The 27,421-nt window shown below is 33.8% G+C and overlaps 2 protein-coding genes across 26 annotated transcripts; one reads left to right on the forward strand and one right to left on the reverse strand.

Annotated features, from left to right (window-relative positions):
* The first annotated feature begins 5,401 nt into the window (after nt 1-5,401).
* LOC137810495 (uncharacterized) lies at nt 5,402-17,693 on the forward strand. Of its 25 annotated transcripts, none has more exons than XM_068611809.1 (18): nt 5,402-5,613; nt 5,696-5,794; nt 6,730-8,813; nt 9,213-9,722; nt 11,257-11,657; nt 11,877-12,167; nt 12,288-12,349; nt 12,701-12,753; nt 12,841-12,948; nt 13,026-14,722; nt 14,945-15,053; nt 15,317-15,497; nt 15,872-15,936; nt 16,056-16,171; nt 16,256-16,697; nt 16,788-17,110; nt 17,248-17,320; nt 17,397-17,693. In XM_068611809.1, exons 3-18 carry the CDS (start codon nt 6,740-6,742, stop codon nt 17,399-17,401), a joined length of 6,510 nt encoding a protein of 2,169 aa, XP_068467910.1. In that variant the 5' UTR covers nt 5,402-5,613; nt 5,696-5,794; nt 6,730-6,739; the 3' UTR covers nt 17,402-17,693. The 25 variants fall into 25 exon arrangements, with proteins under 25 accessions (XP_068467910.1, XP_068467913.1, XP_068467911.1 ...); XM_068611812.1 differs by having other exon boundaries at nt 15,323-15,497; XM_068611810.1 differs by having other exon boundaries at nt 5,696-5,767.
* A 1,361-nt stretch (nt 17,694-19,054) lies between these two features.
* LOC137810497 (O-fucosyltransferase 29-like) lies at nt 19,055-24,226 on the reverse strand. The gene is made up of 9 exons (XM_068611813.1): nt 23,487-24,226; nt 23,312-23,402; nt 22,921-22,997; nt 22,602-22,690; nt 22,329-22,518; nt 21,991-22,172; nt 21,639-21,741; nt 21,057-21,385; nt 19,055-19,721 (listed from the first exon to the last, which is right to left on the reverse strand). The coding sequence occupies exons 1-9, from the start codon at nt 23,748-23,750 to the stop codon at nt 19,403-19,405; spliced, it is 1,644 nt and encodes a 547-aa protein (XP_068467914.1). The 5' UTR covers nt 23,751-24,226; the 3' UTR covers nt 19,055-19,402.
* Nucleotides 24,227-27,421: the final 3,195 nt, after the last annotated feature.

Consider the following 27,421-nt stretch of genomic DNA (forward strand, 5'->3'; position numbering starts at 1 on the left):
GAAAGGTAACATTCATAGAGAATTTGTTTTGGATAATGAATCGAAATTGAAAAGCAAAAAATAAAGTGTAGAGAGTGATTGAAAATGAAAGTTTTTTAATCATTATAATTTAAAATCACTACAAGAAAAATGCGAATTATATACGGATTATTCAATGACTAGGGAAAATTTAACCACTACAACAATCAACTTCTTTTGTATTATTATGATTTTTATTATACTTATTATTAATAATAATACTAAAAATATTAATAATATTTTATAATGCTAATAATATTAATAATACAAATAAAATTAATAATACTAATAATATTAATAATATGAATATAATATTAATAATATCAATAAAATGAATATAATATTAATAATATGTATATAATAATAATATGAAATATAATATTAATAATATGAATATAATATTAGCAATATTATTAATAACATTAAAAATATTATTAATATTATTAATAATATGAATAATGTTAATAATATGAATATAATATTAAGAATATGAATATTGAATATAATATTAATAATATGAATATAATTTATATTATTATTATTATAAATTGTATAAATTATATTCATAATAATATGTATAAATTCTATTAATAATAATAAGTTTAAATTATATTAATAATAATCTATACCTATATATAAAGGGGATTCCCCTCTTAACTGCTCTTAATTTTTTCCCCATTTTATCCTTATATTAATATTTAATTTTATTATTGTATTATGGTCATTGTGTCATTTCTTATTTTTTTCTACAATATTTGGTATACGTAGTGGGACGGTTTTGAATTGAAAGAGATGTGGAAAAACGGTTTTGAATTGAAAAAGATGTGGAGGAACCGTTATGAATTGAAAGAAAGGTGGAGGAGTGGTTATGAATTGAAAAAGAGGTGGAGGAGTGGTTATGAATTGAAAAAGATGGTTTATTTTCAAAATCAGTTACATAAAGAAAGAGAGTTTATTTTCAAATTCAGTTACATAAAGAAAGAGAGTTTATTTTCAAAATCAGAGTTTATTTTCAAGATCAGTTGCATAAATAAAGGGAGTAACTATTCAAATTTGGAGAGAAAAAAAAATATTAAAGAAAATAACAAAGAAGATAAGAAGGAAGTGTTGAAAAAAAAAAGAATAAGGAACAGGAAGAAGCATTGGTCGCTTTTTATCCTTGCACCCTCCAATCCCACCAATGAGTACCAGGTAGCTTCACGTGTCTCCCTTACAAGAAAATGTGATCTTTTTCTGTAATACATTAATTATTTTTTCTTTGAGTATTTAGGAAGGATCGAGGGGTGCCCTGCCTCTTCGGTCAATAAGGCCACTAGTGAGGCCTAGAAGCTTTGAATTGCTTTCTCTCATCCCGTAAGATCTTTCTCTCAAGGTTTACTCTTTCATTGCAGAGTTTGTTTTTTTTTTTATGTCGCTGTGCTTGATAATTGCTTTGCTGGTTTTACAATTGGGATTATAGAGATATTGGTTTTCTATTAGTACTGTATATGTATTTACTATAGTAACAACATGACCGCTTTGGTAGTTTTTTCTGTTTTGAATAGTGTACATACCAAAAATGGGGTTTGTGGGTGGACTGGATTGGAGCTTTATGCTTTTAAGATAAAGATGTGTTGTTGTGTTGTTCTGATGTGCAAATTTTGAAACTGTTTGCATTTGGGATAAGAGCAACAGTAATACGATCATGTCATCGCTTATTACACAACCCAAGTTTTCCCTTATCCCTCCGATTTCCCTTCCTTATGGTTTTGCCTTTTTCTTTAGTTGTTTCTTCATTTTGTTTCGTCACTTTCTGCTCATACTTTTACTTCTCCTTCAATCTTTTAAGTTTATTATACCAACTCTTCTCAACACAAAACAGCGTCTGCACCCTATTCATTCCTTCCTTTTGTGACTGCAATTTTAATATTGTTTATATCGTGAGAGGTGAATTTGTTTGTGACTAATTTGGTGTGTGGTCATTGTAGTTACTTGCTTTTCAATGTTTGAAAAGACATTGATTGCAGCGAGTCGTGATGGAAGCCAAACTGACCAAATTGAGATGAAGATGTTTGGGCGAAAAAGTTGTTTGTAGAATCACAACAACATTTACAATGGAAATGGACATGCTACCAATATTACCGAGATTAGTCTTTCCATTTTATGGTGTAAAGTAGATTCACTTTTACCTTTACATATTATTATTTTGTTAAAAATTTATATATTTTAAATATTCACTCAAATAAAGAAATACATTATGCACAATAACTATATATAATCATGCCATGTTGTTGGTACTATGGTTGGAGACATGTGGTTTTTTTGTTTTTTGTTTTTATCTTAGTACATTGCATTTATCTTACTAAATTTTTGGCTTAAGGGGAATGTAAAGTACTTTGAGTGAGATACATTTAATGATGAATGATTCATTTGCAACTTAAAGGTAAATGGTTAACAATGATGGAGCATTAAAGTTCCAATTCTATTATCGTCAAGAACTTTATACCTATGCCAATTTCCCAAGATATTTCATTTTTATTTTAAGCAATGGTAGATTTAGTGATGAATGATTCATTTGCAACTTAATTCCAGTAGAAAATGAAAAATAAAATACTACTCGCTAAGAGAAATTACTTTTATTATGTCATTAAAGACATATCTTTGTAAACATTATTTTTTTAAAATTTTCTTAACTGGTTAATTATGATTAGTTATTTTTCAACATTTTATATTATAAGATGAGGGACTAAATTAATGTTTTAAAACCTAAGTTGTATAGTACTAAACTCATGTTTTTTCTAAATCCTATTAATAACAAGAACCAACATATACTAATATTAGTGTCCATCCAATGTTTGGTGTGAAACTAAATTTTAAAATATTATTAATTTAATTAAAATAAAAACTAAATTGAATAATCAGTTTTTATATTTGATTTTATTAACAGTTTTACATATTATTTAATTTGATTTGATTTTTTTTTTCAAAACAAACTGATTTATTAATAATTTTAAATTTTTAATATGATTTTTAACATAAATTTTATAAAATTAGTGAAAACACAAGTGTGACAATGTTTGTATCTATATTTTTATTTTTATTTTCATAAATTTATATGTATCTACACAAGTGTAGTGTTGTCAAATAATACAGATACACAAACATTATCAAATACTATAAAATTCAAATAAATTGTCAAATATTGGGTTCGAATCCCTCTTGTTGCAATTTGCTTCCAATATTAATTAATTTGGAACTTGGGTTTTCGAGCTTCTTTTTCTCCAACTCACTCTTTATTTATAACATATACTTTAATCTTGATTTGAATAATTAATGGTGATTAAAAAAAGTCCATTTATAAATTTTTAACAATAAAATTAAGAAATGTATTTTTATTTCATGTTTTAACAGTAAAAAATATAAAACAAATAAAGAGCATTTTAGTAACGTTCTAAATCCAATTACATATAAAAGTTATGACTCACATAATCTTCAAAAGAACAAACAAATTTTTTTTATTTTATCTAAAACGCAAAGAAATTGATATTTGAAGAAAAAGAACTAAAACATAAGTGAAACAAATATTTTGGATAAAACAAAATTTACAAGTGTCCACAAGATCTTATATAAATCAGATTTAGTTAAACTATGATTTAATCTAATCAAAATTACAAGAAATAAGTTAAGTTTGTGTAATTTATATAAATCCAAGGAGGTAAAAAAAAAGGATTGATTGCAAGTAAGAATATTTAGGTATATTTAAATTTTACAGGATAAAAGATGTTATTATTTGTAACAATTATTAATGAGAATTGAACTTTTTAACAATTGTCTAGATTTTACTTTTATTATCCTTTATAGTCTTATATTTATTAAATAGTTTTTTATTTTATTTTTTATCATCTAAAAAATATCTCTTAAAAATAGAAAATATTTTTATTTTTTATACTATTTTTACACATATTACAATTTTATCTTTTATTTTAATAAAAAAATTACAAATACTTACATTATCTAATTATAACATTATAGAAATCAATAAAAATAACTTATATGTAAATAATTTTATAATTTTAATATAATTTTTAGTAATATTTTAATTAATTTTATTATAACAATATTTTTTTAATTATATATATACATTTTTTTTATTATAGTGCACATATGTGTTTTTACTAATTATTATACTAAAATTTTGAAATATTAAGCAAAATTAAATTTTATATTTTGCATGCTTATAAATTTTTTATTGTCATTAAACAGATTAATCAAGACAACTTCTTTTAAGTTTAATCTACTAAGGCTAATTATATTGAAAGGATATTCAATACACACCTTACTTACTGTATGAAGAAGTATAAATGTTAGACTTATTTATTTCAGTCTGTAATTTAAAAAATAAATTTAATTATCTTTCTTATAAATTCACCAAGCAAGATATGAAATGTGTTATTTAAGGACAATAAACAAAGAGAAATAATTTTAAGGTTGACTTCAAAAAATTTATTGTTGATGTATAATTTATTTTACTCATTGGTGTATTGTTTTAATTTTTTATATTTTTTCTATATCACCTCTATTATTTACTCAGACATATTAAAAATTACAATGAATAATTATTGTATTAAAAGTATTTTTACATTTTTTTTAAACAAACATATGAATGCATGTATTTACATGCTTGTATATTTCTTCATGCTCTTTGACCTATATAAAATTGCATATGGAACATTATGTCTCTTTTTTTTTTTAACAAAACATATCCTATTTTTTATTTATTTAAAACAAAGATCATGAAATATATTTTTTAAATTATGAGATTGAAGGGTTTATGATTTTTTATATAAATTTAATTTTAATAATTTATAACATCACACTAATAAGCTTTATAAATTAAGATCTGTAGATGAACATATCTAATTCAACTCATACACCTATAAATAATCACTAATTAGATTTAATTCAATTAAATTAGGTTCAGGATTGACTAATTGTAAACATTGATAATGAATAACAATAATAATATATCTTATTATTATTATGATAATGATGTCAGTTGTACTTTTATCTGCCTTCAATTCAAGTAAAAACTGAAATAAAATTGAAAAAACCGATGTTGATGGACTGGACGGTCAGATCTTTGATTGATTTATCTAAACATACTGGAACCGTAGGATGAGAACATCTGAATTTGAGGAGACACTTACTTGCCCTTTCTCTCTCCTCAAACAACCAATCAGCCCTCTGCTAAGTGACACTGTTTCCCAGAGACAGCGGTTCCATGCTTAACCCTAGAAACTAGATACTTTACACGCGCCAATCGGGACCACCCACGTGTCATACTTCACCCTCTTCACCCTTTCGATCTTGACTATTTACAAAGAAACCCACTTTTTTTAACTTCGATTCCCATTGCTGACACTCATTTTCTCTTCATTGGGAAAAAAACAAAATTCTCCACTCACTGCTTTTTCCACAGCCACACCCAAAGAACAACAAAACAAATCCACTTCCACACCTTTTCAGTTTCGTTTCGCACTTGTTAGCGTTCTTCCTCGTAACTCTCACCATCTTCGCCGGAACCCTAGTTTGATCCGCCGGAACTCGAATCCACCGGTGAGCTTCAATTGACTCTGTCACTGTTCCGTTTTTTTTTTCTGCGGTGAAATTGCTCACGCTCAGAATTTCTGTGTTGGAGGGAGTAGATGACTGTACGATTGGGGAATAGGTGAGATCACGAGGGTTGGATTTCCTCGCCGGATGGAGGGAGGTAGCGTCTCTAGACTTACTTGTTCTGGTACTGTTCACGTCCAACTTTGGGTTCTTAATCTTCTCCTATGCTGTGATTAGGTTAAGACTTTTGCTTCATTTGCTTTGAAATGGTGAGTTTTGTTTGAAAAATTGTTACTTTCTACTTAACCTCACTAACTGGCTAATTCACGCTTAGTAGAATTTATTTTTCAACAATCTTCTTAATGCCGTGGGTAGATTGTTTTCTTCTGTTTTTCTTCTCATTTTCTGAGTTAGAGCAACCAGACATTTCAATTGGTTCCAAATTTTATTTTGTATTTCTTGATTGTTGAAAAGAATTGTCTGATGTATCCATGTTTGACCTTACAATGTTTTTAAAAGATTTGTGCTTAAGAAGCTCAGTACAGCGAGGATTAACCTGTAGGAATCATTTACTGATCAACTTAATTTGGCCTCCTTAGTTATATAAGTTTATCTTCCATGTTCAAGATCAGCCCTCTTATCACTAGACAATCTTTGAACCTTGTTGATTTCTTCTCCCTCATCCTTCAAAGTGTACCAGTTGTTGATTCATAGATTTTACCATGGTATTGTTTTTTCTTCTATTTGGCTATATTAGTTAGTGTAACAGCCTTGAAGTTTCGAATTATAGGGTCAGAGTTATATGTTTTAATGTGTTGTTTTCTTGCTCTTTTAAATTAAGTTTCTATGTTTTATTTGCTTTTTGTGCGGGCTGTAATTTGTTGGCAACTTGACAACAATGTATTCTTTAATTCCTATGCATCTTATGCTTCTGTTTCTATGCAACGTGTATATGCTTATCCTTGGATGATGGATGCGGTGGTCCTTATAGGTACCTCTGTCTACTTTTTGCATTTGTATCTGGACATGTATCTCTGTCTATGCATGCACATATTTTTATCAGGTTTAAGGTCTCTATCACTGTTGTTTCTCTTATTCTTATGTGCATATTTGTTTTAGGGATTCACCCATGGATTATGATGACAATGATTTTCAAAACCAGAATCTCCATTTAGCTGGTGAAGGGAGTGCCAAATTTCCTCCAGTATTAAGGCCATATGCTCTTCCCAAGTTTGATTTTGATGAAAATCTTCAAGCAAATTTAAGATTTGATAGTTTAGTAGAAACTGAAGTTTTCCTTGGCATTGAAAGCAACGAAGATAACCAGTGGATTGATGCATTCTCTCGAGGGGGTAGTGGAATAGAGTTCAGTTCAACTGCAGCTGAGTCTTGCTCTATATCAAGGCATGGCAATGTTTGGTCTGAGGCCACTTCCTCAGAATCTGTTGAAATGCTTTTAAAATCTGTTGGACAGGAAGACTATATTCCTAGACAAACAGTTATTCAGGAATCAGATGCCTGTGATGAACTGGCCTGTTTAGCTAAGCAAATGGACACCAATCCAAAATTTGAGGACAGAAATGAATTTAAAGATAGCATTTCAGATGTACATCCATCTGGTGGTACCCATGCAAGTTTTTCTGGATTGAAAGAGGATGTAGGAATGGACAAGTCTGAGGATGGATTATCCCAAGGTCATGAAGGGGAATTGTCCTTTGATGGAGCTTCAAGCAATCCTGAACTAAGTGATATCCATGGAAATAATGACTTGCCTATGTCTGAAGGGAGTCTAACGCTCCATACCGATGATAAAAATAACAATTCAAACCTAAGAGAAGTTGAGATTGTTGATGATGATTCACTTCATATCAAAACTCAAGGTGATTCATCTGCAGTGCAAACTAATTTTGTTGAATTATCTATAAAAAAATTGCATGATGAGAAGCAAGGTCCTATTCAAGAACAAACTAATAATCAAGATTTTGAATCTTCTGTGATGGATAAAGCTGTTGTGGTAGACACACAGACTCAAGATGGAGATGCTGTTGGAGGTGATGCCGACCATCTGGATAAATCCCCTCGTTCAATCCCCACAGTAATGACTTTGGAAGGTGAGGATGTAGTTGTTGGTCTTGAGACTGGGTTAGGTAGTTTGGAGAGTTCCAGGAGAATGGAATCTGTTGCTGTTTCTGACTTGCAGAAAGCTGAAAAAAGCAGTGAAGATAGTGATCAGTCTCAGAACAATGCGAGTGAAGATAGTGATCAGTCTCAGAACAATGCGAGTGAAGATGTAACGTTGCTTAAAGATGTGGTAATGGATGATCAATCTGTACCAAATACATATGGATTGCCGGAAATATCAATTAAAGATGATTTAATCTCTGAGGGGCAAGTGGTTGAGGGTAGTAGTTCCAATTGTGAAAATTTTCCCAATATGCAGCAAAATATGGATGTCACAAAGATTATATATCATGAGAGCAGTGTTACTAAGGAAGTTGAGCTATTGAACACTTGTGATAACGTGAACACAGTGATTTTATCAAGCAAGGTTGAGGCATCTATGCTCACTACAGAGGAAAATAACATTTCCTATACTAGTGAAGGAAACGGTGGCAATAGTGTAGGTTTTACAAATAGCAGTGTGACCAACCTTTCAACAAAAGCTTCCATTTTGGGCGAGTCTACTCAACTATTTATAAACAATGAACCTGGCAGTCAAAATGAATATGGAAAATCCGAGCAAGTTGTCTTTGTCAATGATCAGGATCAGCTACTAAACACTGGTAATCATGTGGATACAGATCTTTTGTCAAGCAAGCCGGAGGCATCTGTGTTTACTGCAGAGGAAAATAATATTTCTATTATCAGTGAAGGAATTAGTGACAATAGGGTAGGAGGTTTTTCAAGCAGTGGTGTAATGGCTGTTTCAACAAAATCTTCCATTTTGGGTGATTCTACTCAAATGTGTGTAAGCAATCAACCTGACAGACAGAATGACCATGAAAAATGCAATCAACTTGTCTTTGTTGATGATCAGGACAGTAAAAGAGTTCCTTCTGATTCTAGCCACATGCATTGTGATGTTGATCAATCCCATCTTGTGGATAAGGGAGTAGTTTCATCGTGTCCTAGTGAAAGTAGCATGGAAACTGAGTTGATGACTTCCACAGTCTCAACCCATGCTATACTTGTCAACAAAGCAGGTACTTCATAGGGATTTCATCTTCATATTTTCAAATTCAAAATGAATATTACTAAAAACTTGCACTACAGGTGAAATTCTTGGGCCTGTTTGGGTTGAGAAAATGTCGTTTCCTGTTTTCACTAATAAATACTACTATGTTGTTTTCATCTTGTTTCCTATTCTGGTGTTTTCACATTTCTTGTATAATCCTTGAAAACTAGGAAACAAGTTAACTCTTTATAATTATTAGTGAAAATTGGATACACGGGAATCATTTTTTCTCAAAACTAAACGACCCTTTAGGTACACCACAATGACGAGTCACTTTCTTGTAAACGATATAGTAAAAGGTTCTACCCTAGGATTAAATTCCTACTAGCTCATTAACTTAAAAGGTTTCTTTTCATCATAATTTCAGTTTCACAAGTTGTTTTGCAAAATAGTAGTTTGACATTACATGAGACAGACATTCCACCTTCTAGCAAAGTTGTTTCCAGTCATGAAGTTACTAGTCACAATGATTTTCAAGGGATAACTTCTGTTGGATATTCTTCTGCTGAGGGAAATGGAGAACCTGCAGGGAAAGACGCTGAGGAAGCAGGCCCATCTACCATTATTGGATCTTCTGAAACTGCTCCTTGTCCTGTTGGCACAGGCACTGAAAAATACCATTCTTCTGATTTTTCTAGTGAACTACATGGTAGCGATACTCAGCACAATTTAGGGACTAATGGTGCTGTAAAGATTGGTGAACCTCAAGGAACAGAAAATAGTGAAGTCATTCAGGAATGTACAAAAGAGATTAGTATTCCTCAAGTTCTATGTGCATCTTCGGGGAACCAGAGTGACGGTGTTGCAGTCTCTTCGATTAAGGATGACAAGGAGACTGAGCAGGAGAATCCTGACAAGCCTTCCTCAGAAAAATTAGGTAATCTTCAATCCATTCTTGTTGTCCACTTATAACTTTCCTTTATTCTGCATTTTATTGTGAGGTTAGCACCACTTATAGAACATAGAGAAAACATATATATATATGTATATATTTCATGGCACCAAGTCCTTCAAGTTTTGTCATTGATTTTTTTTGTATGTACTCATTGTGAATTAAGTGTATCTAATTATGCATTACAACTCTTAAAAAAGATTTTGATTGTAATTTTTATGTATTTTTTTTTAAAAATTGTGTTAAAGATCATCTAATGATTTCTCAAAATTTCTTAGTGCTATGTATTTTGAGAATTGTTGTTTGTGTTCAGTTCTTACTTTCTAATTATGTCATACAACTTTTAGGAAGACAATGATTGTAATTTGTATGTATTTGTTCACTAAATGTTAGGTTAAATCATGAGTTCTAAAAAACTGTGTGGGGATTTTTTTTCTAATGATAAATTGTGACTTTGCACAATTGTTAAACTTGTACTCATTATGTACAACCAATTGTGCAAAGAAAAATTATAAATGAATTTCTAAATCTCTGATCTCATACGAATTAGAATATGATAGTAAACTTTTAAGAGTCTGTAACAACCAAAGTTACTGGTTACATACATAGGCAATACTAATGTGTTTTTCAGTTCTTGCAAGGTACTGGTTACCAAACTTCTCTTTCTGTTGAAATTTCTATTGTTTCACTCATGCCTAATACCATCATGGTGCACACCAGAAAGCCCCTTTTTTTGTGATGCTATTACCCTAAACCTAAGAATTTATTAAGATAATATAGAGTTCCACTCAAAAGAAGTAAACACATAATAAGTAGCAAGGTAACAGAATGACAGGATTAATATGGTGTTGTTCAGAGAATACAATTCCTTTGGATACATGATAAAGGAAAGTTCCACCTTAGGCTGAAACCCATGAAGAGGATATAAAAACTTATGAACTAAAACACGAACACCACAACATTGTTTATTGCTTTCTCTCCTAAAAAGTAAAAAAAAATGGGGAGATAAAGATATCTAAATGGGTAGGGCAGGTCATCCATAAATCCCAGAAAACATACGCAACTGCCCATCAGTAAAGGGTACATTGTGGATAAATAAAATTTAGTAGAGAAGGAACCTGAAGAACATGAGTTTGCACTGGAGGAATCTGTGTAGAAAGAACAGAGGAATTGCAGCTCTGTGCCACCAGTAGAAAGGTGAAAAGCCAGAAATTTTATTTGAAAGTAGATATTGACCACATATCCTTTCACAAGTAGAATCTCCAGGCATAAAAAGAAAATAGTAGAAAAAAAAACGTGAAGAAGAAATGAGTCTTCTAGGTTTCATGTTATATATAATTCCTTTTAATAAAAATGCTACACTATTCTATCCACAACAATGGTGATAAATAATCATGTCATGATGGTAGTTTTTCTTTTATTGTCTGACTCTTAGTTTTTTTAATGTGCATTGTATGTTTTTTTCTATTTCAAGATCTCTTCAAATGTTTCCATACCTATTACAATGTGAACTCTGTAGATGACATTGCACCTGGAAACCAAGATTCCATATCTTCTGTGTCTGTAACGGACTCTTGCATTGATTTACGTGAGACTGGATGTGGAAGGTTTCCTGCTAACAGTACTTGTGATCCATCTAGTACACTTGGAAACCCTTCTCAGGCTGAAAAGGATAAAAACCAAGTTGAGGCTTCTGCTAATCAGAACACCCAAGTTTCTGAGATGATAAATGGTAGTGCAAAAAATGCATTGTCCACTGCTCAAGATCTAAAGGAGAATAATGCATCTAAAGATGAAAGAAGCTCAACTCCTGAGGTAAATTCAGTGACTGATTTGTCCAAGGATGTTGCAGATGTGAATACAGAAGATGTTGACAAGATGCAATCAATTCCTCTTACTGAAACCATAAAAAAATCATCAGTAAGTTTTGTTGCAGTTTACAATCCAAACTAAAGAATTTTTATCTGGTTGTTATTATTTTTATTGCCTTTGTTTCCTGATTGGGCTTCTTCCTAAGGTGACTTCTTTAAAGTTTATTTATTTGAAATGGGTGGCTGATATGATCTGTTGTTTAGATTATGAATGACAAATGATCTTATACTTTTCATATTTTTTTCTCCCTTTGCGTTATTGTTGAAGGCTATGGAGGGATTTCCTACTTCTGGGATAGGTCCTTCAAAAACCAAAACTGTAAGAAAATCATCCCAGGGAAGTCCACAAATATCAGATGTAGGGGCAGTACACAATGCTTCTAAAGCTACACCTGAGCGCAAAAGGCGAGTATCTAATAAGAACGCTGGAAAAGAATCTTCTAGAAGAGGAAGTCATGCAAAGGACACTACTCTGGCTAGACAGTCTGACAGAGGTGATAAACCAACTAAAGTTTCCCTGAGCCCATCTCCTGGTTTCCAGATGATGCAATCAAATGAGGTGCAGCAGTATGGGCACATTGAGCCAAATAGTACAAAGTCATTTGCTCTTGTAAATACTTCTACATCTAGTCTTCCGGATTTGAACAGTTCTGCTTCTCCTCCTGTTTTATTTCATCAGCCTTTCACAGATCTGCAGCAAGTACAATTACGTGCACAGATCTTTGTCTATGGAGCTTTGATGTGAGTTCAAATGTTGTATGGATTTTAATTATTATGGATGCTAGACCAATTTGATGTGTGCATGTGGTTATGAGTCCAAAATCTGCATTTTTTTCACTTACTACCTTACTTTAGACTTCACATAACATCCTCTCTGCCATGGTTAATTCAAAAGTTAGAAATCTTGTTTCGTTGTATACTTTTCCCTTTTCTTTTAATTTCTGTGCAGAACTTGAACTTATTCCATATTCAACGAAAAAATATAAGGTCAACAGAGCCATTTGGATCTACATGATATCATTATTAATGTTCTGCATTTTGTGGATTAACAAATAACTCCACTGTTTATTCATCTTATTTATGTTGCTGCAGTCAAGGCACAGTACCGGATGAGGCTTACATGATATCAGCCTTTGGGGGATCAGGTTATTTTTTTTATCATGATTCCCTTGTATGTTCTTTTCTGTTGTTTGATCAAAATAAAATATTGAGTTCCTAGACATTGTGTTTAGATGGTGGTAGGAGCCTTTGGGAGAATGCTTGGCGTGCCTGCATGGAAAGGCAACACGGTCAAAAATCTCATCCTGCTAACCCAGAAACACCTCTTCAACCACGATCTGGTATTTCTTGTAATAGTTTGTTCTTTGATGTTGTTATTTGACCTGTTTGATTAACTCCTGATAATTGAGATCTGCAGTTGCTAGAAACTCTGATTTGCCACCTAAGCAAAGTGCTGTTCAAGGGAAAGGTATCTCTTCACCACTTGGTCGAACTAACAGCAAGGCTACTCCACCAATTGTAAACCCCTTAATACCTCTTTCATCCCCCCTTTGGAGTCTATCAACTCTGGGTTTAGGTAGTCATTCCCTGCAAACTAGTGCCCTTGCAAGAGATTCTGTTGTGGATTATCCACAGGCAATTACTCCATTGCATCCTTATCAAACTACTCCTGTAAGGAACTTTCTTGGACCTAACACACCTTGGATATCCCAGACACCCCTTCGAGGACCATGGATTGCTTCTCCAACTCCTGCACCTGACAATAGCACCCATATTTCTGTGTCGCCTGTCTCAGATACAATTAAGCTAGGCCCAATGAAAGCATCTCAGCCTCCTTCCTCTAGCATAAAGAATGTTAATTCTGGTCTCCCTACTTCCAGTGCAGGTTTGCAAAGTATCTTTGCAGGAACTTCCTCTCTACTTGATGCAAACAATATGGCAGTATCACCTGCTCAACATTCTTCAGATCCAAAGCCCAAAAAAAGAAAAAAAGTTGTGGTATCTGAGGATTTTGGCCAGAGGGCTTTGCAATCACTGGCTCCTGCTGTCGGTAGCCATACATCTACTTCTGTTGCAGTTGTGGCTCCTGTCGCAAATGTGCCAATAAGTACTGTTGAAAAATCAGTCGTGTCTATATCTCTTGCTGATCAATCAAAAAATGATCAGAATGTTGAGAAAAGAATTATGTCAGACGAGGCTCTTATGAAAGTTAAGGAAGCAAGAGGTCATGCAGAGGAAGCTTCTGCTCTGTCTACTGCTGCAGTTAATCATAGCCTAGAGTTATGGAATCAGTTGGATAAGCATAAAAATTCTGGCTTGATGCCAGATATTGAGGCTAAATTAGCTTCTGCGGCAGTTGCAGCTGCAGCAGCAGCTGCCATTGCAAAGGCAGCGGCTGCAGCTGCCAATGTTGCATCAAATGCTGCTCTTCAAGCAAAATTAATGGCTGATGAAGCATTGCTTTCATCTGATTATGATAATTCCATCCAAAGTAATCAAATTTCTCTTTCTGATGGTACCAATAACTTGGGTAAAGCTACCCCTGCTTCCATCTTGAATGGTGCTAATGGAACTAACAGTCCTGGTTCGATCATTGTTGCTGCTAAGGAAGCTGTTAAAAGGAGAGTGGAAGCTGCTTCAGCTGCCACTAAAAGAGCTGAAAATATGGATGCCATTGTAAAGGCTGCTGAGCTGGCAGCAGAAGCTGTATCTCAAGCTGGAAAAATTGTAAGTATGGGTGATCCTTTGACATTAAGTCAGTTGGTAGAAGCTGGCCCAGAGGGATGTTTGAAATCAACTCGGGAGTCTTCCCAGCAATTTGGAAAATTCAAAGACATTACCAGAGATACGGTTAACATTGACAAGGTAATAGATATTCCTGAAACTTCTTATGCACAAAACAGAGACATTTTATCCGGTGGCGCAATTTCTTCTTCTATTAAGATCAATGAGAAGAAATCAAGAGGACCAAAGGGACACAAGGTTATTTCTGATTTAATCAAGACTGTTGATGGGGTTCATGTATCTAACTCTGAAACTGAGGCTCCTTTTACTGCTAGTAATGGATTTGAGGGTCTGCATAGAAGTAGCATCAAGGAGGGCTTACTCATAGAGGTTGATTTCACTTTTATTTATTAAGTTTATTTCTTTTTATGTAGAGCTAGTGAAAGTGACCAGATTAATGCCCATGGGTTCATTTTATAATATCAACTTTGGTGAGGATTAGGCATTAGTTTTATTCATTTAAATTGAAATGCATTCTTTTCATTTTCTAAAAATAATATGTTGCTCTTTAATGTTATAATCGTAGTAAACTGAAGCTATTATACGTTTCAGGTTTTCAAAGATGATGAAGGGTTCAAAGCTGCATGGTTCACAGCCAATATTTTGAGTTTGAAGGATAGTAAAGCATATGTATGCTACACTTCACTTGTAGCTGCTGAAGGTTGGTCTAGCATCTTCATGCTTGTACTCTGATTAGAACAGAAGCATCTTATCCGTTAGTTGGAAAAATTCATTAATTAATTAAAATTTGGGGCTAGAAATTAATTTTGGATAAATCATAAAAAGTTGAGATGGTTCTGATGTGTTGTTGGCCTTCTTACATCTAGATGACAATGAATTGCGAGGCATTTTCATTAAGATTTTATTAAATTTTGTATTAGTGCATTATTTATTATTGTGATTAAAAATATTGTTATCTTTTAGGTGCAGGACCCTTGAAAGAATGGGTATCACTTGAATTTGATGGAGACAAACACCCCAGAACACGTATTGCTCGCCCTCTCACTGCTTTACAATATGAAGGAACAAGAAAGAGACGCAGAGCTGCTATGGGAGATTATGCTTGGTCAGTTGGGGATAGAGTTGATGCATGGTTACAAGAAAGGTTTGCTAATATAGAGTTCTTTTAATTAGCTATCTGTTATTGATGGCTATTTCTTCAACACCAACGTAACTTCTATGTATGTATATATGATATCTTCCCATTTGATTCCTTCATCATAGAGGTGGTGTTGGTTTGATTGTCATATGAAATCAGGATTTTTTTATTCATCTTCTTGTTTAATTTAATTATATAATTTCCCATTCTTTCTATCCAAGTAGTTTAAATATATTAGGGTATGATGGTTCAATAAGATATTGTACTTGTGAACAAACAATTATTCCAATAATTTTTTACAGCATAAATATTTATGAAATTAAAACTGAACAAGGTAAGTATCTGTTAAAGTTCTCTCTCATGGTAGTTTTTGTCCTCAGCTGGCGGGAAGGAGTAGTCACAGAGAAGAATAAAAAAGATGAAACATTTACCGTTCACTTTCCTGGTATGTAAGTTATTTAATTAAACATTTTGGTATTGTATGTTTCTTAATTATTACTAAGGTATATAGAACACATTAGTTCCGTATTCTTGGAAAATGTTTATAATATTGGTTTTATGCAGCTTGTGGAGAAACATTGGTTGTCAGAGCTTGGCATCTCCGTCCGTCTCTTGTTTGGAAGGATGGTAAATGGATTGAATCTTCCAAAGTGGGAGCAAATGATAGTTCTACACAGGAGGTACTTTATTTTTAGGTTCTTCTAGAGTGTTCTACTGCTCCAATTCATGCTTCTCTTTACTAGCTTTCACGTTTTTGCATACAGGGTGATACACCGCAAGAAAAACGACCTAAACTGGCTAGTCATGCGATAGACACAAAAGGGAAAGACAAGATGTCGAAAAGCATTGATAGTGTGGAGTCGGCAAAACCTGATCAGATGACATTACTTAATTTGACTGAAAAAGATAAAGTTTTTAACATTGGTAAGAACAGCAAGAATCAAAATAAACTGGATGCGCACAGAATGGTGAGGAACGGTCTTCAAAAAGAAGGATCGAAGGTAATTTTTGGTGTTCCTAAACCTGGGAAGAAGAGAAAATTTATGGAGGTAAGCAAGCATTACGTAGCACATGAAAGCAGGAAGACCAATGATATAAGTGATTCGGTTAAACTTGCAAATTTCTTGATGCCTCCTAGTTCAGGGCCCAGAGGTGGGAAAAATGGTTCCAAAGAGAAACATGGAGCTGATTCCAAGGCCAAAACAAGTGAGTCTGGAAAACCACTGTTTTTGGGTAGTAATCCTAGCAAAAGACATTTCTTTATCAATTCGTTTTCTAATGCCGTTGAGCTGACAGGTAATACGGAAAGGATGAAGGATTATTCAAATCACTTAAAGAATGCGTCCCAGGGAGAAAGTAAGGTGGAGAGAGCACCCCACTCAGCGACTGATGGAGCAACTCAAGCACCAATCTTGTTTTCATCACTGGTAACTTCGGTTGATGCTCTTCCTGCTAAAAGGGCATCCTCATCAAGAGCAAGCAAAGGGAAACTTGCGCCTGCCCGGGATAAGATGGGTAAAGTTGACACCGATAAGGCTTTAAATGACAATCCTATCAAATCAGCATCTGATGTCGTCGAGCCCCGCAGGTCCAATCGCAGAATCCAGCCAACGTCAAGAGTAAGTTTCAATAGCTGAGCGGTTATTTCCGGTTGTGTCATCTATTTTCTCCCGTCTCTTCCAAGTATGAGGCCATTTTATATATATTGACCTTTTGTGTTGAATCTGATCTGGTGTGGTGGCTTGCTGGGTTGCAGCTATTAGAAGGATTGCAGAGCTCTTTGATAATTTCTAAGATTCCTTCGGTTTCACATAATCGTAATACTAAGGGTGAGTCTCTCTTTGACTCTTTTTATTGGTTGAGTTATATTGCAGTGGGAATGTTTTAGTGACTTAGTTGCAACAGGTTAAATGGAAGAAGGAGCTGGCAATTGCAATGATGGGGTACAGTGAAAAGGACCGGCCTGTGACATACCTAGCATAGATGTGTATATTTATAATAGAGAACCAACCAACCTAGGAATGCAAATTCTTGCTTCATATGTTTTAGGCAGACTATAGCTCAGTAGACGGTCGGTCATATTGATTTTAGAATATATTTAAATATGATTTGATCCGTAGGCTGTGCTGTATATGGAAATTTCTCCATCTCATCTTCATATGTTCATCAAATGATAACGTCATGCTCTGCATTGCCTCTCCACTACTGCAACTACTTCCTCTTCTATTTCTTTTCACCGCTAGTAATGGAACGCCTTATTTATGACTGTTTCTTGCACACCTGTAAGTTCTTCCGTCACCCCAAAACATGAAAAATAAATTTTTTTTTATCTTTTCGGTGTCACTCTCATATTTCGGATTATATAATTAGAAAGTTAATTTCAGATTCGGTAAGTACTTAAAGATCATAATCTAGAATATATTTTAAAAAAATAGTATTTTAGATTATATAAAAGGAAAGATCTCAATCGGCGTAGGGCGAGAGTCAAGCTCCACTACTGGGCCGGGGAAGAGTCTGCAACAAAATCAATTGAATAGACAGAGAAGTCCGGTAAGCGTATCGATTCAAGCAAGTCCGACTAGTTTAAGCGCCTATCGATTCAAGCAAGTCCGACTAGTTTAAGCGCCGCCTTCCAGACTTCTGATGAACCGCCGGGTGGTATGAACTCCAGAGCCCTATTCTGGTTACAGAGTGCGGGTAGCCGACAAGTAGGTTAGCAAACAGGTGAATAAATAGATTTTGCTCCTGCCTTCGCTTCCAGGAGAGAAAGATTATTGGCCTGAAAGCTATTTTTTAAAAAAATAGTATTCTGGATTATATAATCTAGAAGTCTGAATTTGAAAGTAGCTTTTGGATTATGTAATCCAAACACGTATTTGAAAAAAAGTTTAATTTAGACTTTCGATTCAGAATCTAATTATATATCTAAAAAAGACTATAAGATTATGTATTCCAGAAAATTAGAGGGTCATTTTTGGAATATAACAAGTATATGGTGGGAGAATAACATATGGAGGTGGAGGTGCAAGAAGAAGAAACAGTCTTTATGTCTTTATTTATATACCCATCGTATTTTGGGCCTGTCGATACATATTTGTTTTCATGTGATTCAAATTTATTATACATATTTTCAACATAAAACTTATATTTATATTAAGCTATTGATTCTTTTTAAATATTTAATTTTAAATAGATAAAAAGGTTAAGAAAGTAATGTGAATTCTTAAGGCTTTTTTTTTATAAAATTTGGTTAAATTAAATTGCAAATTAATCTAGTTATATGAATACTTTTTTTCAATTATTCAGAATTCGAAATCGTATTATTAATCAATCACGTTACTTGGATAGTTTACTCAAAGTTAAGAAAACCAATCTCCTAAGTTTAACTTTTCCAATGCAATAATTTATATTTTTTACGTTTGGAGCTCTCACCTGATTTATATATATGTGCCGCTTGCTCTTTATAACAATTTTCATTGTTCCATTTGTAATGGCACCTGACCAATGAATGGTTTCATGTATTTGAATCCATTGGTTGTTGAGGATAGAAAAGGCGAACAGTATGAGAGAAAATGTGTTACTGAATTCTGTGAGACAAGGTGGCTAAAAAAAGATTACAATGAGGCGGGAAAAAGGATAGGAAGGAATCTAAACTAAACTAAGCATATATTTATATATATATGTATGTATATATCTACACTTTGCAACGCATTGACGTCCTTAGGACCTAAACTGAGCCACCCACCTAAGAACTGGAACCCTCATGATTTACAAGGATCAATCGTGTGAAAATGGACGCTTGCCATAGCATGCAATTTTCAATTGACGTTCAGTTGGCGTTAAACAGAGAGACTGGCAACTCTGATTCCCCCCTCCCACCAGCCGATAAACCTCTCTGGTTCAAAGTCACTTCACGTCCTGCCTCTTCTTCTAATTCCATTCAACGAGGAATCAGCTTTTGTCAGGTTTACTGCACCCAGTTTAGGGGGACGGTATACCTCTTTGACGAGTTCTTCTTCAACATACGGTCTCTTGCAGACGCAAGAACTTGGAAATTCATGAAATTCACCCCGTCCAGGCCTTATCTCATCTGGTTCTCCCATGAATCCTCTCTGGCATGACTTGACCTTTTTGGCAAAGGTATCCCAGTCCATTTGATGCCTTTCTGCCAATAGCGTGCTAAGCTTCTTTGCATTTGGTCTAATTGTTCTTTTGTGACCCATATATCTCCTGTTGTAAACAAAATGAATGGTTAACAACACGAGGCACATTAGCCAAAAATAAAAAGAATGAGAAAATGTGATCATCACTAAAAGCAAGCATAACGTAGCATAAAAAAAATCATGTGCATGACACTATAGAGACTCTGAAAGAATTGTCAATAGCATCAAGTTTCGAATTTTGGGTTTATAAAAAAGGCTGTGGAAAGCAAAGGCTTTACTGGAAACCCATGGAAACAGGTTATGTTTTTCCCAAGAGCATTTTTACTTTACCAAAAGATAACTGAAATCAACTACATAACTGCCTATTTGTAAATGAGGACGTCCGAATCCCCTCAATTATTAACCAAGTTTAGCTTAAATGGTTGAATATAAGCAAGGATTTGGCTTCTCTATTTTCCGTTAAATGAAAGTGCCAATGGTCTAAACCACGCTAGGAAAATTGTCCTTAGCAAAGGACACTGTCAATTAAGCTAAATATAAAATACAACCTTAATTTTTCTTGAAGCTTCCAAAAATAGTCCCTATAGTTTGCCAGATTTTGCTAACTCCAGCCATCGCAAAATAAAAATGTGGTTTCCCAATACAAAATCAACTCCTCTCCAGCATTTTCAAGTTGTGATCAACAAAAGAAGCGGGGAAGAAATAAGACAGAGATCTTACCTTATTTGAAGTCTGAAGAGGTTGAATTATTATTATCTAGGCTATCTTCAACCTGATCTGTAAATTATACTCTGTATCTTCTGATAATTTTGAAGTTCATGATTCCAGATCCTAAATGTATAATTTATTCATTCTCTTTCTACCAGACTTCCAATGAATAAGTATTGAGTATTACGCTATACTCCTTCCAGACTCAACCACAAGCAACACAATTAAAGGTTTAATGTACTCAAATATAAGTAAACTTTTAACTACTTTCATCCTATTTAATGATACCAGTCCAAAAATACCCTCTAATTAATTAAGATATTTTCAATAACTCTTTTATTCTTGATAATGAAGGGTACTTTAGGAAAAGAGATTATATTTTTAAATGAGATTAGTAAAGCTATATGATATTAAATAACTTTTTAAATTCACGTAAACTTTAGTTAATTTTGCTTATATTTCAGTTCAAAGGAGTAATATGCGTTCATACATCTTTCCCACCTATTTGGAATATAATTCAAGTGTGATTAATTAACATATTTCATAACAGAATAATCATAATTAGGATTCCAGTTTTTCCATTACATGCGGAGTATCATTTACTCATTCTCTTTGTTTGAGTTCAAGAAATAAGTTCCCTAATGTACTAATAAAGAAACAAAAAGAGGACAGTAGAGAAATTTTATGCATTTACCTTCGACCTGCAAGAATCTTGGCCATGTTACCATTGTTATTAGTGACAAATACATCACTTTCATCACAAACAATGTAGTCAATAGCAGCAAGGCGGGAAGAGAATGGAAGGAAAGGTTTCAGCTCTTCATCAGCTAGCATCTCCTTTGTATAGATGTTGGGGAAAAGATCTTTGAGAGGCTGCATAGTTTCATCCCCCCCATATATTTCTCCTGATGCAACATACAGATATGTGTCATTTGAAAAGCCAAGTGCCCGTAACATCAAACCCACTTCATGAGGAGTAAGAGGACATTTCCCTCGCTTTCGCTCTCCATCTGGGCTCAAATCCTGTTTTATCATATGGAAATAATTCATTCATATCATTTCAGTATAAAAATAATTAGTTTCCACTTTTAGAAGTCTTATATGGAAACAGTAAATCTGTAATTAGAAATCATATCAAGCAATGTGTCTGGAATAAAATATTAGTCTCAATGCCTTCAGAAGGTCAGCACGGATAAGAAAGGATAGAATGTTATAATTTTGTTAGTTGAATGAATCAGATTTGATCTTTAGAAGTCTATGGATTGTGTAGTCTTACAGGTAATGTTGTCCACCTTTTTCTGATTTCACCAAGCTCTTGCTTCTCCTTTTCTCCCCCACCAAAATAACAACCTGAAAATGCTAGCATATCCGGTTCAAACCTGTCAAAAATCAGTCATGAACACTGTTGTCAGTGGCAATTACTATGACTCCTCCGCCTTGCATCCCAAACTTGTGTCATTTATAATATTTCATAATTTTGAGAGAAACAAGAAGTTGAACTTTATATAAGGGAATAATATATTGAATCTGAGAAGTTCCCTTTCCTTGGCATCCAGTAGAAGTAAACAAATACTTTCAAATTTCAGAGCACTATAAGGAAATTGTACACAGGGAATCATGAAGCAAACCTCAAATGGACAGCAATGAAACGCTGAGCCATCTTCTGCATTCTCATAACAATTCTTTGACCAAGTTCTTGTATAGGTTTCGTAAATCTCAAAGCATGAAAATTGACACGGCATCGTAGTTTCTGCAGCTCATCATCGAGGCTATTTGCAAGTCTATAGTCAAATTTTGTCAATTGAACAACCTGCAAAATCTCCTATATGTTTGTTACCTGAGCTAAATTCAGGGTTATCATTAAATTGACAAAACCAGTAACTAATGTTTCACCTTGACGGTTATTTAATAAATCTAAATATATTTTAATAAGTTAAGAAATTTCAAATACGTAGAGGCCACATACCTGCCGTCTCAAAAGTATAGGCAAAACTTGATCAAGATAATAATCAGGCTCTGATTTCCTTGGGACACGCATTGTATATGGTGGTTTCTCCATTGACCGCATGAACTTATCAGGAACTCTTTTGACAATTGTAACATCTTTTGCAAGACGAGAAATGAACCACTCAACGTCAAAAATATGGACAAAGTCACTGTATTCAAACAAGAATGTCTTTATTAAATAACCCACAAGCTTGATTCTAATGGTGAATGTATGAAAGGAACTGCAAATTACCTGTCATCTTTCCAAAAGGAATGATGATCCAACTCAGGTACAACTAGTGTGGCATTAAGAATTCGTGCAACAACAACAGCATCTGTTATCTGGATGCAGGAACATGATTGCGGTCATGTCCACGGAAAGAACATACTCATTGCTTAAAAAAATAGCTTACATGCCTGACTACGAAAGAGAACCTAACCAACCCTCATTCTCTGAAAACAACAGATTCGGTTCTCTTTTTCATGCTTTAAGCAATTAAGATGGCGGCAGATCACATACAACAACCAAATGATCACAATGTACCATATCAGGAAAGCTATGTCCCACTCACCCCAGTTCTTTGTTGGTTCAGCCCTCCGCTAGTTCCAATAAGCAAGTACCCATTTGACCACCGCTCACTCACAGCAGCTGCATTATCCGATCACCAAAACAATAGAGAACGAGACACATGAAAACAAGTTAGTATATATATATTTCTCAGCAAATCTTTCCGAGAACCAATCAAATTATAAAACAAAACCCTTCAATCTGTTCACGCAATCCTCGAGTAACCGCATAATAAATAACACCGCATAACCTAAAATTTCTCACTCCAACCCTCATTCACGTGCATAGCTCAGCGAGAAGAATGTGCAAGTATTCAAAACAAAAGCCAAAACATTGAACGCTTGCAATTCATGAAAGAAGACGCATTCAAACGGAATTGCGAGGAGGAAACTCACGAGCATAACCGCGTCCCCTTTCACTGCATCCGTAGTAATATTTAGAATACTGCGATTTCCAAACATCGATTGGCGCGTTATAGCTCCCCTCCTAACAAAACATTGACGTCAGAACCCCGCACATTGCGATTACAGCGAAACCGAAAAAAGAGAGAGAAGGAGAAAAACGACGAACCACTGCAGAGTAGAGAGTGCGATGGACCAATCGCTGAGAGTACCATTCGAGATCAGAGGCCATGTGGCCCGTCAAGAGTGAAATGAGGCCCACCCCGAAAAGCATGAAACCGCAAAGCACAGACCAAGAGATCGGCTTCCGGGGATGAAACGGCGTCGCATTGGATCTCCAACACGAATGCTTCCTGCATTTGCTGTTGCTTTCCGCAAACACAGCCAGGTCCGTCGTCGACAATAAGCTCAACTTCCCCACACCCACGCCCATTCTCTTCCTTACAACAACAAACAACTAACTAACTAACCCCAAACCCTCACATCCTCTCCTACAGAGAACTCCTCAATGTCCCTGTGTAGGGAGAGGAACCCTAAATTAGTAGGGCCTTTCTTTCTCACTTTTTTTATTCTTTTTTATTTTTATAATTCGGTGGGGATGGTGGGAGGATGCAGAAGAAGCAATGCCGATTTGTCCTTTCCTCAAACGGAAACTCTCCAAATCACAACGTTTCAAATCAAATTAAAAAACTATGATTCTTTTTTATACTCTTTCTTTGCCTCAAGGTTGCCCTACAACCAACAGATCTCATCCCAACCAAACAATTTCTGAGAAATTAGGTTTAAATTGATTAACTAATTTGCAGAAAATCAACCATGTTTGTCCCCGTTGAAACCAGCCCTCAATCACAAAACACCACACTCCGTTCCTACTTCCGATTCCATTTTCTTAAAAACCACTTTTTATATTAATACATTTTTATTAATAATCTTTAAATATGTCATTCCAGTGTCAAAATACTGAAAATAGTATGTCTATGCAAAAGTGGTAGTTGCGTACAAAAACTATAATCAAAGCTCAATAAAGAATATTTACACAATACCCATATATTGAATAGAATTGTTTTCTAAGGATAAAAAAAAAAAGTCTATTTTAAGAGTGTGTAGCAGTTATTATTTTTTGGTTTTTGGTGAGTGGGTACTTGTCCTGAGAAAAAGGATGTGGTTGAATTTGAATTGGTGGAATGGAAGAAACAATTGCAAAAGGAAGCAGACAGAGATTGAAATTTGGTGAAGGACAAAAACAGGGTAGCAGCTAAGTCACGGTTTATAGAGATCTCGTATCGATGAGAGATTAAAGATTTTTTTTATAGTTTATAAGTGTGTGCAAACCTCACTCTCAACGAACCGATTTTATAAAATTGAATTAGACTTAAAGTTTATTTTTTAATATTTTTTGATATATTTGTAATAAATAAAATCAGATTTTTCGAATAGAAAAAATATTTAAATATATTTTAAAAGCTATGTTATGCTAAGATTTTAAGATTTTTAAGTGTAAACAAACTCTCCTATACAAAAAAATCATGAAGTTGCAGCTTGTTATGAGTTATAGCCCTCAAAAGTTAACACAGTGGTTGGTAAATTACACATGAAGTTAGAGGGTTTTGAGCTATAACTCTAGAAATGAAAAATTCCTTGATCTGTATAACACGTAAAATGTGGTGGATGCTTTGGTGAAAGGGACAAAAAAGTTGATAAAGAAAACTGTAAAAGTTGACGCAGTGCGTGGTAAAGTACCATATTCTGGATTCACCAACCTTCTTATTCTTCTGCTTTCAAAAGCAAAATGGACCCATGCATGCTACTATGGCCTAAAGCCAAGAATGTAATAGAAAACAATAATGAGTGGAAACTAATAATGATTAATGGTATAATGAACCTCTTTGAAGGGCACATCTGGAATCATTTACCAGAGGAATGCTATCAATATATTTTTGTGATGAGTTTGATTTTTCTATAATAAGAAGAACTCACTTTATTTATAGAATAGAATTTAATCATGGTTATTTAATTAATTCTAACTTTTATTAGATATATATTTGGTTTTATCATAGTTTTAAATTGTTCATTATAAATACTCTTTATCAACTGAAGTGTGCGGTGTAATTGTTTTGGAACATACATGTTCTAATATTTTTTTAGTTAAAAATTCTTTAGATTACAAAATTAAATTTGATTGAAAATATAGAATTTTTGTGTTTTACGTAAGGAGGGAAATTCAAAATATTTTATAGGTTTTAGGAAATTTAAGCTAAAAATAAGAAGTATTTTGGTAAGAAGATGTTAAAGGAGTTATTTTAAAAGTTAAACAGAATAGTTGAAGCAATAACTAGTTTGGTAACCTGCCCAGTACTCTGAAAAAATGAGCTCATGTTTAAAATGTAGAGATCTAAGTGGTCCAATATTTTTGTACCCATTCAGTTTGAATTTGAACTACTATTTTTATCTTTTTATTTTAATCGAATCTAAAATATTTTTATGATAAAAAAATATATCCAATTCACTTAAATGACTCGTTGTTAAATTTGGGCCTGTTCCATTCGATCATTTCCCAAGGGGTTGTTTCTTCCTGCACCCCTAAATTTTTCTTCCTGCATCCCCACAATATTATGCAAAGACAAAAATAACCCTATTATTTTTTAAAAATCCCAAAATGCACATAAGACCCACACTACTCTTTCTTCTTCCTTTGCCCACAGATTGCACACACGGATTCCATTTCTCTCTAAACAGTGGTGTCACTGTTCCATCTCTTAGTACAGGAAGGTGTTTCTTTTGGTGGTGGTCGGTAGTGTCTCGGATTATCGTTTCCACATTTTATATTTAGTATTCCAGACAATGCAGTTCGATAACTTTATGGAATCAGGAATTCACATTTGTTTTTTCACATTCAGGATTTGGAAATTCATAAATCTTTTGGATTGGGGAATCCGTAAATCTTCTGGATTGGGGAATCCGTAAATCTTCTGGATTGGGGAATCTGTAAATCTTCTAGATTGGGGAATCCATAAATCTTCTGGATTAGGGAATCCGTAAATCTTCTGAATTGGAGAAACTGTAAATCTTCTAAATCCATCAATCCGTAACAGAAATTAGGCTTTCGAATTCAGCAATCTGGAAATCAACAATTTATTAACAATTTGCTTCCAGAACACCTTCTCATCCAGAAAACATGATTCACTTCCGGATTTATGAATCCATAGCACACTCCACCACGGTGCCCGTTTCCAAATAAAAGGTCAAGGCCAGTTTTGGAATTTTTAAAATTATGGGGATGCAGGAAGAAGAAGCCTTTCCAAGGATGAGGTTGAAACGAGGGGGTTGCATGCTGCACCTCAATATTTTAAACCTGTAACTCCATGTAATTTTAAATGACAACTTTCTCATTCTAAAAATAAATGGGTGAGATATATCTTTGGAATATTTGAAGTTTTGGATCATTTGTACTATGAGTGGTAGCTCGGAGTTGGAGGTGTGATTATTGTGTTTGGGGGTTGTTTTTGGTGCTTGGCGATGGTATTGCTTGTATTGCACAGTGGTTGTTGTAGTGAGTTCGGTGAATGTTTCATTATAGTTTTGCAGATTCAGTTTTTAAATGTATAATTCAATGACATTTTGGATTGTACAATCTATAATGTTAGTAGTTGGGTTTGTGTACTCTGGAACATGAAATTCAAAATACAAAATATATATTATAGATTATACAACTTGAAATACATATGTAGAATCTAACATGCGTATATGTCTTTTGGTTCTATGGTCTGAAATACATTTTGTTGTTCATGATTGCATTTCCAAAACGTAAAATTCAAAATACAAAATATGTATTTCAAATTGTACATTTCATAATACATATTTTGTATTCTCGATTATATGTTCTAAAATTGAGACGTATTGAGTTTTAACATTTATTATATATTCTTGTATTTTGTTTTTAATTCAAGATTTAAAGTATTTAGTAGTGATTGTTTAATATAAAGATGGAATCCCAATAATAGAGAAAAGTATTCGATGAAGTGGATAAGTTATCTAACATGAATGAGTCGAACATAATGAATTTTGTAACATTTGAAGATGAATTGGTTTGAGGAGATTGTGTTC

This window comes from Phaseolus vulgaris, chromosome 2, assembly GCF_000499845.2.
Source record: "Phaseolus vulgaris cultivar G19833 chromosome 2, P. vulgaris v2.0, whole genome shotgun sequence".
Lineage (NCBI taxonomy): Eukaryota > Viridiplantae > Streptophyta > Magnoliopsida > Fabales > Fabaceae > Phaseolus > Phaseolus vulgaris.